At 36.1% G+C, this 14,492-nt stretch overlaps 2 protein-coding genes across 2 annotated transcripts; one reads left to right on the top strand and one right to left on the bottom strand.

Moving 5' to 3' along the window:
- Positions 1 to 421: 421 nt before the first annotated feature.
- On the bottom strand, positions 422 to 1,761 carry LOC145131576 (S-alkyl-thiohydroximate lyase SUR1-like). The gene is made up of 5 exons (XM_079066249.1): positions 1,756 to 1,761; positions 1,070 to 1,129; positions 844 to 999; positions 671 to 764; positions 422 to 562 (listed from the first exon to the last, which is right to left on the bottom strand). Exons 1-5 carry the CDS (start codon positions 1,759 to 1,761, stop codon positions 444 to 446), a joined length of 435 nt encoding a protein of 144 aa, XP_078922375.1. The 3' UTR covers positions 422 to 443.
- Positions 1,762 to 6,528: 4,767 nt separating this feature from the next.
- Positions 6,529 to 7,830, top strand: LOC145129900 (putative aminotransferase TAT1). Its single transcript, XM_079064734.1, has 3 exons — positions 6,529 to 6,794; positions 6,899 to 7,238; positions 7,497 to 7,830. The coding sequence occupies exons 1-3, from the start codon at positions 6,529 to 6,531 to the stop codon at positions 7,719 to 7,721; spliced, it is 831 nt and encodes a 276-aa protein (XP_078920860.1). The 3' UTR covers positions 7,722 to 7,830.
- Positions 7,831 to 14,492: the final 6,662 nt, after the last annotated feature.

Raw genomic sequence — 14,492 nt, 5'->3', positions numbered from 1 at the left:
AACAATAACAAAGTCATAGGTGCTATATATATGGAAAATTTATCTTTACAAATAAACTACAATGTGAAGGAGTATATGAGGAGAGAAAAGGAAAAAGACAGGATAAAGAAATCCGATAACTTTTGGAAGGCTTTTCTACAGAGTTAAATTCTTAATTTATGATCTGCTAGTAATTCTAGCATCGATACTTTTTGGTTGCTCAATTATTGTTATGAGGAAATTATTGGTGTATTTGATAAACAGTAAACGACCGCATCCCAAAATGTGTACTGCGAATGAGATACGTTACACTCATTTCTTAATACATGTATTCAGCTAAGATTGAGCTATAATATTAGATACAAATCAAAATGAAAATACTACCTGTCAACAAGTGAAATAATATCTTACAACCAATTGAATAACTTTTGGTATTCCACTCATCAATTGTAGCACGTATTGTACTAATAATGTTTTGCATGCCTCAAACAAAACGCTTTCAGCCTCCCAATTGCATCTTCTAGTACTTTTGGCTCTGCTGCAAAACTCACTCGAAGCCAGTTTTTTAAGCCAACAGCATCCCCTGCCGTGATTTGTCATAGTAATAGGAATATGAATAATAATAATGGTAACATTAACGAATGAGGTAATATTATCTTTAAGATACTTTTAACTATGTTATTGATCATACCTGGTAGAAGGATCATGGATTCTTCTTTAGCCAACTTCATACAGAAGTCTGTATCATCAACTACATCATAAAAGCCTGATAGATTTAACTGCACCTGTACAATCATTATCAGATGACTTTATACACATTCTATATATTTTACGTAAATTAGTTATCCATACAATTAATTTTACCAGGACAAACATAGATCCCTCGGGTTTGTGTGGGCATGCAAGAAGGGGTATCTCCTTAAGTCTCTCATAAAACATATCAGCTGCTTCTTTTAGTAACTTGTTAATATTCACGAAGAATGATTCCGACGTGCTCTTCAATATACGAGGAATAGCACCCTGAAACGTTTGTTTAATCATTACATTAACTGAAACAGTAAACGATTAAGAAGATTGTGGAATCATGTACCTGAATAACAGTGGGGGGTTCTGCCGATATCACCAGGCAACTCTTCAGGGAACTAACAATCTGAAACCATATATAGTATATGTAAGAATAAGGAAAGTTTTGACCTATGATAAAAGTTCATGAATTTAACCCATTAGAAATCGCCCAAGGCTTCTAAAGAGGGAGTCCATGGGCTGCTTAGGGCTTAAGTAGTCAGATTAGGGTTTCCTAGCTGTAAACCCTAATAGCTAGCATATATAAGGAACCCTTATGGCCCCAAAAACGTGGTGAATACTTCCTTTAGGGTTTCCAGCCGTTTTTGGTGCCTCATCTCTCCTCCCTCTTCATCCAAGTTGCTTAGTGGTGTTTGTGACTCCATTAGAGGTACAACACTTGACGCACTAAGCATTCTGAAGCCAAGGATTGATTGTTATTGCTATATAACAATCAAAGGTACGATCTAAACCCTAATTTCAGTTATAGTTTATTAGATCTAGGGTTTATGGCTTTGGATTATCAATTGCATGTTCATTAGACAAAGTAGATCCAAAGCTATTAGGGTTTGCATGTACACCATAGGATTGATGTAGTGCTCAAAACCCATCAGAACCAACTCCCAATAAAGCCCTAGGGGTTGTGACTTCCCACTTATGCGTACGGGTCCTGTGCTTCCAGTAGTACGGACCCATACTACCTTCCACACGTACCCGCATTTTTTCCAAAGGATCATCACAAGAAACCTAACGATTCACACTTGCATAAACATACACTCGATCTATACACCCTAGAGGAAAGGATAATCATCTCAGAACTGGCCGGATGACCCCATAGAACCTATCCATGAAACTTCCACCAACCCTGCAACACTCGTGTATGCTAGTCATACATAACGCTGGACCCCATAGACAATCGAATATCAGATCCTACCCTAAGCCCTTCATCAAACAGGAACATGAAATAAGGCCAAATAAAACATTCTCAGGTTATAGAATCTTAGTTATTCATGGCCATGATGCATACACTAAGCAACTACAGTAATAATGTTAATTCCATGTAAGAAGAACCCTAGGCTATCAGACATCATATAATCAGGAAATTCTATCATGCAATTTCCTGAAGATCCCTAGCCTATCACTAGCATGTTGTTCTAACATATCATAATACCAAATAACAGTGTGGTAATTTGGGGTCTACTTACTGGCTCCAGTTGATCGTACACATCAAATCCTCCTTGATTATTTTGAAAAAATTTGAAAATTGTTTTGAAAAAATCTTTTCCTTCGATTGAGACTGGAATCACACGAGTGTTTCATCCAATTCACTCAAACCAAGGCTCTCATACCAACTTGTAACATCCATAAATTTCACGAAAAATTTAAACTTTTTAGAAAACCATCATTTGTTTACAAAATAGTTTTCCAAAACATGTCTATTGTCAGAGTTTTCCCAAAACCATAAACAAAACATGAGGAGGTGCACAATCAAGCCTTCGCCTTCCCGCGATCATCTTAGGAACCTGAAACATAACCCAAAACTATAAGCCCAAAGCTTAGTGAGTTTTCCCCAAAGTATCAACACAACACATGGCCATAACAATAACAGTAAACAACATGCATACAGAGCCTTTAGTCTGACTGGAACGCCCCATCGGCCTGCAGTCTATCTGGTACGCTCATAGAACCTTCACCATGACTGGGATGCCTCACCGGGCTTTCAACCTATCTGGAACGTTCTCCGGGCCTTCAGCCTGACTGGTACGCTACACTGGCCTTCAGTCTATCCCGGACGTCCTGGGTCTGTTAGCCTTCAGCACAAAGTAGGACCGTCTCAACCCAACCACATACATCGTGTTGACACATATATACATAGCAGAAAAGCATACAAATAACCAACCAATAACAAGCAGACATATCCTATAGATCATTAAGCATAGTATCGTCTTATCTACTAGAATACAAACCTAACAGATCACCACAATACTTAATCATACGATAATCAGGATAACAATCCAAAGGGGTCGGCCTTGGTTCCTTCGACCCATAAATACAATGAGGAGAACTCACCTCACACTGATGAATCACAATGAAAGTCTCCGACTGCTAGCTCACTAAAATCCCTGCACTATTACAACATAAAAGTCATCCAATTAATACTTGGATTACAATCTAAGCTAGTAGTCCAATATTAGGGTAAATGGCCACTTTACCTTTTTTCTTAGTTGGGCTAAGACCCAGGCCCAAATCTTGATCCAAAAGGCCTAACAACTAAATAACCATCCAAGACCTATAATTGGCCCCATTTTCGAAATTGGGTCTAACTCCTATTTGGGCCTTACCCCAAGGTCAAACACTTCACTTAGCCCAATAACACCCATACTCAGATGGACCAATAAGGGCCCAAGCATGCAAGCCCAAAAGGTGGCCCAAAACTTGAAGCCCAAACTCGAAAACCCAACACGTTGAGTACGCGGGGTGTACCCAGCTGTACACTCAGCGTACTCCACCTTGACCAAAACGCGATGCTGACCACCTAAGTCCAACGTACGCCCCGGTACACCTAGCATCAGTGGTGGCCATGCACAACTTCGAAAAATGCTTATTCCATTCAGACTAAACGTCCAAAAACCAGATCCAAGTCTAAGAAGGTGGTCTTAACCATAAAGTTTCCAACTTTATGGTTATGCATGCATCATTAAGACCCAAAACCATCATCCTAGATGGTATTAACCACTAAGGACCCCTACACTTTGCATGCAAACACTAAATGAGTCAAGAAATCATTTTTATGACTTAACACAACTCAAATCTTCTGAAAAGGTAGCTCTTTTGGTCTTAGAGTAGCATTTACTCATCAAGTCCAAGAAAAGGGGACAAACACATAAAACTCCATATTGCTAGATCTCTAAGATATACAAGTAAAGTTTAAGACTTTATACCCATTGGAGCTCCCCAAAGAGATGAAGTTCTCAGATCTACAAGCTTGAATCCCACACCAAAGCTTCTCATAGGATCCCTTCTTCTTTCTTCAACACTAAGAACACACACACACACACTTAAGCTCAACACACACAAGGGTTAGGGCTTGCAAAATCGACTCAAAGAGGGTGGAGGCTGAAAGGGTGAAGGAAATGAGGCTATAAGGGGGATTATATAGGTCTGAACCCTAAAAATTAGGGTTTTCCATGTCTGATGAGTACGCCCCACGTATGTTGATGTGCGCCCCGCATACTAGGGTGCGCCTTAGTACGCTAAGCGTACACTCGTACGCATGGCATACCCTTATCCTTTCAAAATTATGGTTTTGCCACTAGGGCTTCACATGGCTACTTTCTTCTATCATACAGAACAAACTGACATAAAGCAAAACCATAAGGATGGATTTGGAAGTACCTAAATATCATGGTGTTACATTACAGACTCATCACATAGCCGACTCCGGTGGTGATCCAGACACCATTGATTGGATAGCAATATTTGAGAAGGTGTTGGGTACTCGAAAGGGGCATGTGAGAGGCATTGGGCCTAAACCTTCTTCAGCAGCGGGTATAAGTGTTCCATCCCATTGGCAGTCACAATCACAAGCACCACAACCAACACGAGTACTTGTTAAATTCTTAAAGAATTTGGTAGCTTTGCTATATTGTTATGAACTTGATGCATTTATAGTAATTTTTGGTAGTTTGGTAGTTTGTTAAATTTTTAAAGACTTAATTGATTTGGTGGTTTAATAGTTTTTTAAATTGTTACCGACTTAATTCATTTGGTGGTTTGATGGTTTGATAGTTTGTTAAATTGTTAACGACTTAATGTGCTTGTGACTTAATTGTAGGATGTTGATGTGAATGCTTTTCTTCAAAACCTGACGTTTGTGACGACCATTAGAGACATTATTTGTTCGTTTAAAAACCAAGTCAACAACGAGGAAAACAACGATGAGGAAGACGTAGACACAATATTTCTTGTTTTATGTTATGAATGATGTTATTTTGGATTTATTAGATAGTATATAGATGATATATTAGATGTTTATTTGGGATTTATTAGATAGTTTATGTAATGTGGTATATTTGATGTTTTATGTAATGTGGTATGTATTTTTATTAAAGTTGCATTTTATAATATATACAAACTAATATCATAAATAAATTGTTTTTTCAAAAAAAAAAACATTAGCAGCGACAGCTTTAGGAACGACATTGACAAATTGCCACGACAACTGATTCAGGGAAGAGTAGCCGGAAAAATAATAGACACGACGCCAATAGCGACGACAGTGACCATTTAGCGATGACAAGTATTACAGTAGCCTGATACCATGTTACAAAATATAATTTCCCATAAAGAAACAAGCCTTTAGGTGTAATATATATAAGAAATATAGTATTGGGCTCAATGTACAAGAGTGGGCTAAGTAGATAACATAATACTTGGGCTAACAAGGATTTAGCATACAAATACATATAATGTCTAACACCAATCATCATTTCTTGTGTTTGAAAATATACGTAATATTGGCCAACTTGATCTTTCTAATTTCATGCTTGAAGATGGACCATAAGCAAAGCACTTGTCATTTCCTGATCTATAAATTGTTCAGCTCGTGTGTCTATATTATACCTTGCATTGAGATGAATTTACTTATGGTCCAGTTGAGCTTCCATATTTGTTTGATATCTTATCCGACTAAAAACATCCACCATGCTATAAACATCTACGATGCATAGTTCATTGATTAAGTTGGAGTTGTCAGAATTAAACTCTACTATTGGTACCAGGGGTGATGACATTGAATTGATATGGATCAATCACCCATTGAACTCTTTAATTGGAAAAAATGAAACTTTTTTAATTCTAAAATATATTTCCCATTCAACTTTATAGGGACTCAAACGCATTAAATAAAAATTTTGGTGTGAGTTGTGAGGAGAGTACAATGATATGTAGATAGGTATCGATAAGGGTAAAGAATTCAATGCATTTTACATTTTCATTGTAGATGTTCTAAGCTAAACTTTGTTTAAGGCATGCAAGTCGCTATACATGCACGTGTATCTTATATTTATTTATACCTTAAAGCACGGATTTAATAATACATTCCAATCCGTGTTTTTAAGGTTCATACCACCGGCTCATTAAATTACTATTTTTTTAGCTGAACGAGTTAAATTACAATAACTAATTAAACATATCAAACTATGGCATGGAAGAGTATAATACTCATAATAATTTTAAAAACAACCAAGATGCTACTTCCAGTTTTTAAAAGACCGTAAAACCAATTCAGGCATATGGCATACGTGAGCACCTTGTCATTATATATGGTAATGTAAATGTCATCTGGAAGTTGTTTACAGCAAATTAACCAATGACACATTTAGTTGCCGGGACTGACCGGTCTGCATACCAAGCACAATAAAACGCCTATAAATAAAGCCATTGCTTACCTAAACAAATGCAAAGCAAGGAAGAAGAGCAAGAAAAATGGTGAGAGAGGAGTGGCGTTTTAACGAGAACAATGAAGTGCATGCCGCTGCATCTTTGACAATGAAAGACATCCTTGAATCAATCATGGGTAACATCGACGTTACAAAGACAGGGAAACCGATGATTCATCTTGGACATGGTGATCCTTCAGTTTACCCTTGCTTTCGAACATCTCCAATAGTAGAAGATGCTTTAGTGGAAGCCATTCGATCGGCTAAGTTCAACTGCTATGGTACTGGAGCCGGAATTGATCCTACAAGAAGGTTACTTACCTTTCTTTAATTTCATATTTTGGATCTACAACTTTGTCGATGTTTCAAGTTTTTTTACATTTTGGTGGGTTTGAAACAAAGTTATTTATTAATAGGGCTGTTGCTGAGTACCTGTCGAGAGATATTCCTTACACATTAAAAGCCGATGACGTTTTGCTTACCGTTGGAGCAGAACACGCTATTCATGTGTTACTAACTGTTCTTGCTAGACCTGGTGCAAATATACTCTTTCCAAGACCTAATTATCCAACATATGAAGCTCGAGCCAGATTTAGTTCACTCGAGGTGCGTCATTTTGATCTCCTCCCAGAGAAAGGTTGGGAAGTTGATCTTGATGGTGTCAAAGCATTGGCAGATGATAACACAGTCGCTATAGTTCTCATCAATCCAGGGAATCCTTCTGGAAGTGTTTTCACATATGATCATATGCAAAAGGTGTGATTACTGTCTGCAACACATATACTTAAATATTATAATGTTTATACACAAAATGGAATCTGGAAGTTTTTGCGAAAATTTTATTACGTGCTAGCTGTAGTACTTTACACCAAAAACCTAGATTCTATATATATTTGGTAACGCTTATATAAATTAATTGTAGAACCAAACACACATATTTAGAAGACAAATAAAAATCACACAAGCTATTTGGATAATATTTGTCATGACGATCTTTCTTGTTCATGATGAAAGATTGCAGAAACAGCAAGAGAACTTGGAATTCTGGTGATTGCAGACGAAGTTTATGCCCATCAAGTCTTCGGAGAAAAACCATTTATCCCCATGGGAGTATTTGGTGCAATAGCGCCTGTTGTGACGATTGGGACATTGTCAAAACGATGGATCGTTCCTGGCTGGCGTTTTGGATGGATTGCAATAACCGATCCAATTGGCATTCTTCACAAAACTGGGGTTTAATTTTCTTTCTACATCACTCATTCTTTCTAATTTCCCCATAGAATTCGTCCACTCCAACTTCTATGGAGTCCATTATCCCATCTATGTAATTATCTTATAATTACACAACAAGTCCCTTAAGTTTAATTAATCTCTTTTAGCCACAAAATTAATTCTTAATTAATTCTTGACTAATATTAATTAAACAATATGATTTCTCCTTTAATATATTATTCTCATAATATATTAATAAATCATAATTAAACCTTTCTCTTATTAATTCATCCTACATATTGCTATGGTGAAGGCAACCCAAAAGGACCATGCTCAACATCGGGTCAAGTACATACCAAAATAGTTATGGACTTAGACACTAATCCAACAGTCTCCCACTTGGATAAGTCTAATAACTATTCTGCATAACTTCAAAACCTGATCAGCAATTGTAGCTTTCAAAAGCTGCTGTCAACTCTGATCTTATCAGATACGCGTGTCCTTTAGATAAGGGATCATATATTCCCTCATTGTACAAGATATCGTATAGACATGAGACACAGATATAAATCATTCTCTCTGTCTATGTATTGTTTCCTGACTTCCGATTCATGACGACCGACAACAGACTACAATTGAACACATAAACTTAGTCCCGACTTGGCCAAGCGCTTAGGGTGTCATCACTAAATCATCGAGGGGCCCACATATATCGCTTTTATCCCACTTTGGGTAAAAGGAATGGATAAACTTTGACTCAAATGCTTGCTTGCACCTACTAATCGAATCACACACAACAATAAGTTTTATAACACCAAGTTATTGGTGTGTTTACTTATCATCAATGTGCAACCGACCAGCAAATAACAACTCACACGTCTCGGTTTCAAGAATATACAATGTTATCGTCTCACTAATTACCCGTGATAAATATATGAAGTGATTCAAGTGAGCGTGGGTTTAATCCAATACTTTAATCTTATCAAAGCACTCATGAACTCTGCAGCAAAATTGTGCTATGTCTAAACACTTTAGACAATCAACAGACAAATTCATGATAGTCTTCCTTCATACTTACTTCCAACGTATGACCGACTGTGGAGGTTCGAATAACCCAGTTATTCTGGAAGTCAAAACATGCAAAGTGAAACACAATAATAATATTAATCCTATATGGCCCCAAAACTTTTGAGCGTAAATAAAAACATTTTTATTTAAACATCATATTGATTACTCATTATTCATTGCTTACTGTTTCAGAAAATCAACTTATTACTCGAATTATAACCACAATTGTCCCATGCTCCAAGCATGCACACTTTGGTTTCCTATGGTCCATACTTTGTGAAATAGATCAATTGAAAAACTTTTCCAATGAAACTCATTTCACAATCCCCAATCCTTATTATTAGTTTAAGAATACCAAATTCTTGCCACTTTTAAAATATGTCAGATTCTAACATTTTATGCAATGATTCTTTCGTAATGTCATAGCACAAAAGTTACCAAGACACGGCTAATGAAATTACAAGGTAGTCTATTGGAAATTGTTACAAGACAATTCCATATACGTGAAATCTCACATTCAAAGTACATTCCTTTGAACATCCTTCTCGCATAAAAGTTTCTAATCTAGACATATTTCTTAATATCCAACTCCCATTAATGGAAACATTTCCATATTTGCCATATGGCAACTCATTCTTAATAGAATCTTATCTATTCATAGTAATGTCAATATAGTCCATCCAATACTATACTTCCAACTACTCATAAGTGACCAATCCTTGGCGAACCTTAGATCATCCTTTGATAGCTGTTTAATTATTTTAGTCAAATCCACTTCTAGTCCTTTTTCCCTCTTAATGCCCTAGGCATTTGGAAAATTTTAGAATGGTCAAATATTATAGCATATGCAATCGATCCTATACCTGAAGCGTATTGGACACGATGCATAATGTCTCACATAAAGACATGATACTTTATCAGTCTTCTACCATAATATTTTGTTAGCCATGTTCTCACAATTCGAACTATGAAGAGGGATGCCGTAATCATAATCGAATTTTGAGAACGTGCTATGTATCCTTGACTAAATTTTATTAACATTTCTCGATCTAAGCTTTTAGATATTGAAACGAAGTATAATATTCTCTCTTTTAATTATAGCAAAACAACTTTCAACCCCTACAACTTTGCAAAGTTAATCTTTGTTTTCTATAATTAATATTGCTAACTTGCAATACTTACTATAATAATCATGCTCCCACTAACATGATGATTATTTTCTTACCAACATAACACTTATGCTCCCACTAGCTTTGACATGTATTCAGAAAACAATTGAACTTCCAGAAAACAATGCTTATTGAATTCCTTAAGTTCATATTTCTAATACCTAATGCTTTGATAAGCCTTTATCTAAGCTTTTTAAGCTCACACATATTTGCCTTAGATAGCTCACATGTGTGTCTAAACAATTCAGAATTTATGTTACTAAGTCCCAAATGTTCAGACCAATTGCCAAATCTCATAATTCGAACTATGAAGAGGGATGCCGTAATCATAATCGAATTTGAGAATATAATTATCACAATTGCTATTTTCTTAAAATCTCTCTTAGTGAAAGCATTTCCTCACAATCATTTTCATGAAGGAGGGAAACCTCATGACACTTAGATTTTAAAGTGTATGTGTTCCTATCCATGTGAATTTGCCAAAACCAAAGTTTGCGACAAATCCAAACTCATATGGACCGAACGTGCTCAATATCGATTTCTTGCCTCATGGTAACATGAATGCCCACCATGTCTTCCAAGCAACTCACCCTTTCATATCAATGTACTTTCCATTGATCAAGGTGCTTTGTCTTTATGCATTCAAATGAGAACTCATAGAACTCACATGCATCATTAACTCAATTGGAATGGCACAGAAAAAGAGTATGTCATCCACGACAGGCTTTAAACCTCAAGTCGTGTGCTAGTGATGATCAACTAGGTTTAACTCTTGATTTGTTGTTGAAACCTTTCAAGACCATTAAGACTCCCACTAACTCCTTGACATATAAGATTCTCTTGTCAAGAAACATTCCTTGACAAAACAAATATTCAAGAGTTAGTGTAGTTTTTATCAAGACTATCACTTCACATAATTGGTTCTAGTTGGTCTTTGTCTTATCCAAGACATCACAACTTACCAATCTCAAATGTGCAGGAATAAGAAGACTTTTTCAAATTCCACATTTGTTGAATATTATAAACCTACTAAAGACTTGTCACTCATGTTACAATCTTGACTCTAAGACTTGATATTGGAACGAAGTATGATTGACTTCTTGATTTAACCATTTCTACAATTCTCGATTCCTCTTCTTAGACATGCAATTGCACTAAGACTCACTTAGAGGATCAATTGAGACATGGTTCTTAATCATTAAGACCTATCATAAAACACAATAAAAACTACTCTCCCTTCTTCTTAGAATAGAGAAACTTTTATCTTTCTGCCTAGATTCTTCTTATTCGTCCTGCTATTGATTGAAGCTCTTTCAATCAACTCAGAATTATACTCAATCTTATAAGTATAACCATATTTACTAAACTTTAGTAAATCATGACGAATATCTTTATCACTTTGTGGTGGACTTGATCAACGTACAACCTAGTGTACTCGATCTCCTAGTCCTTCACTTGACACTTTGTCAAAGAATTAGTCTAAATTTCCCAAATGTGAAAGTTTTTCATTCATCATACAATACATGTTGCATGATTCCAAGTTTCTTTCCAATTGAAACTTGGGCGATGAGAAACTCTCCCTATTTGGTAAATTCTCGACACTTCCACAAATAACCTAATTAAGAATCAAATCCATCATTGATAATAATGGAAACATTCAAACATCAATTTTCCATACATCTCATCGCAAGGATAAATAAATAAGACAAAATCAAAATTTATTTTATTGCGGAAAAAATTTGTCCTTACAATGCAATTCAACTGAAAAACTATGCTATTACATATTTCTTAGCAATCTACCCTAACTCTAAAGTAGCAGCTCAAAAATCTGATCTTTGAATCCATGCGATCGAAATCCATTTCTTCGTGATCAGATTCAGCACGCTTCTTCCTTAAGTTTCCTTTCTTTTCTTCGATCCTGCAAAACATCAAAATATAATCTTATCACATCATGCATTAAGAATCAAAAATATGAACTTATAGAGTTATTTAATGGATTTTACCTGAAGTAGAGCCATACGTCTTGACTCTCTCATCTCTTACATCTCTCAGGTAGCTAGGGCAGCTTCGTCTCCAATGCCCCTTCTCTTGGCAGTAAAAGCAAATGGACTCCTTTGGTACATAGGAAGGGACAATCTCAGTCTTTTCTGGACATCCAATGTAGCTAGTGTCCAATGAAGTATGGGAGTTTGATCGACCAATCAAGTTTGCTTGACCAGTGCGCCAAATCATCGCTGATTCAATAGCAATAAGCAAATAGGTCAAATCAATGAGGGTCACGTCTTGAACCATCGTATAGTACTCTCTTACGAACTCACTATACGAATCAGGAAGTGACTGAAGAACCCAGTCAACAGCCAACATCTCTGAGATATCGACACCCAACATCCTTAACCTATCAATGCGTGACTTCATCTCTAACACGTGTGCACACATAGGTTTCCCATCTTCGTGCTTACTTGCCAATAGGGATTGAGTGAGCTTGAACTTTTCAAGCCTTTGAACTTGTGGGTCAGGGAGAACAATTGGAGGAGGTGGAGGAAGTGAAGCATGACTCTCATTTCCTTGATCTTATCTTGGAACGCCATCTTCATTTGGAAAGCTTGTTCCAATGGATTTGGGAAGACCATTGTTAGATTCAGACATCTACAAAACGGGAGAAATTCAAGTCAAGTTGATTAGAATCCTTGATGTAACATCCAAATGAACCATCAAGGCTAGGATCCAACACAATACTCTACAACCTAGAAGAGGGATGCCGTAATCTAGTTGGCGAATATTTGAAGGTAGGTAAATGACGATTTACCAATTTCCACCATGAAAAACAAAAATGAAGTTAAATTTTAAATGAATTGAAACTCCTAGATCTTTTGAGATTCATTGAACTTTTCAATGGCATGTTTAATCTCGATTATGCCCTTCAAGTTTGCGACTGGGATGCCGAGGATCACAAACAAGGTGTGAATAACCATACGAATCACGTGGTGCACCCAATGCTACTATCACCTAATCAATGTGCCGGTTAGCCACACACGCTCCGTTGATCTATAATAAACATCGAGTCACCCTTCGCCACCAATGTCAATCCCAAATTAGTGTGCCGGTTAACCACACACGCTCCACTAACGTTTGACAAGGGTACAAAGTGTAATTCCATGGATTAGCTATGATTTGGGAATTTGGAAAAACATTTAGTTACTTTGTACTTCATTATACTTATAATGGAAGGTTTCTGTCCTATCCTACCCGTTCGGCTAACGACCCTCCACTAGTCAAGAGTTCGGTGGGTAAGAGTGGATACCCATTCAATCGCCATTTTATAGGCAATTTCCTTAAACACCCCTTATAGACCAGCTTCGTGAATGAAGCCTACTAACGGTAAGACTGACTCTTTACTCATATATATATATATATATATCATATTAGACTTTTAATGTTACATATATATAGTATAGGGTGTATTTTACACTTTTTAAAATACTAGGTGGTTTTATTAACTTTCTCTTTTAATTAAACTTTTAATTAACTTAACAAAACCATGTGGGTGTAATTTGAACTTTTCAAAATACTGGGGTTTTTAGAATTTAAATATTACATAATTAAACTATTAATCAAAATTTTAAATTTCAAAACTTGAGGGCAAGTTTTGAAACATTTCAAAACATTAGGGTCTAGAATTTAAATATTTCAAAATTAAACTTTTAATTAAAAAATTTAAATTCCAAAACTTGAGGGCAAGTTTTGAAACTTTTTCAAAACATTAGGGTTTAACTATTTAAATTTCAAAAACAAAACTTCTAAGTTCAAATTTAAACTATAAAACCTAAAGGGGAAAATCGAAACTTTTTCACAAGATAATTCAAATCTAAATTACAAATAATCAATCTTTATCTAATAAACCAAAAGATTATCTAAATTTTGACAATTATCTTCTATTTTGGCAAGGATAATCTCCAAATATTGATAAAAAATCGTTTTTTATTAATAAAATTTGTTTTAGGAAATTATCCACAGCCAAAACAGGTCAAAATCCCGAAATCTGCTCCATCTGACCCTCTGACTCGTCGAGTCAGGCTTGGACTCGTCGAGTTCACTATGGACTCGGCGAGTCACCCAGTTGACTGGACGAGTCAAGTCAAAAAACCTCAAAAAATTCGATTTTGAGTCAATTTTCGATCAAATAAGCATCAAATTCACTAACAAACAGCCCTAGTCTCTGATACCACTGATGGGTTTTGAGCACTACATCAATCCTATGGTGTACATGCAAACCCTAATAGCTTTGGATCTAGTTTGTATAATGAACATGCAATTGATAATCCAAATCCATAAACCCTAGATCTAATAAACTATAACTGAAATTAGGGTTTAGATCTTACCTTTGATTGTTATATAGCAATAACAATCAATCCTTGGCTTCAGAAAGCTTAGTGCCTCAAGTGTTGCACCTCTAATGGAGTCACAAACACCACTAAGCAACTTGGATGAAGAGGGAGGAGAGATGAGGCACCGAAAACGGCTGGAAACCCTAAAGGAAGTATTCACCACGTTTTTGGGGCCA

This window comes from Lactuca virosa, chromosome 8 (genome assembly GCF_052849685.1).
Source record: "Lactuca virosa cultivar CGN04683 chromosome 8, Lactuca_virosa_CGN04683_v6, whole genome shotgun sequence".
NCBI lineage: Eukaryota > Viridiplantae > Streptophyta > Magnoliopsida > Asterales > Asteraceae > Lactuca > Lactuca virosa.
The sequence above is the reverse complement of the archived record's forward strand: the minus strand, read 5'-3'. Positions and strand labels throughout refer to the sequence as shown.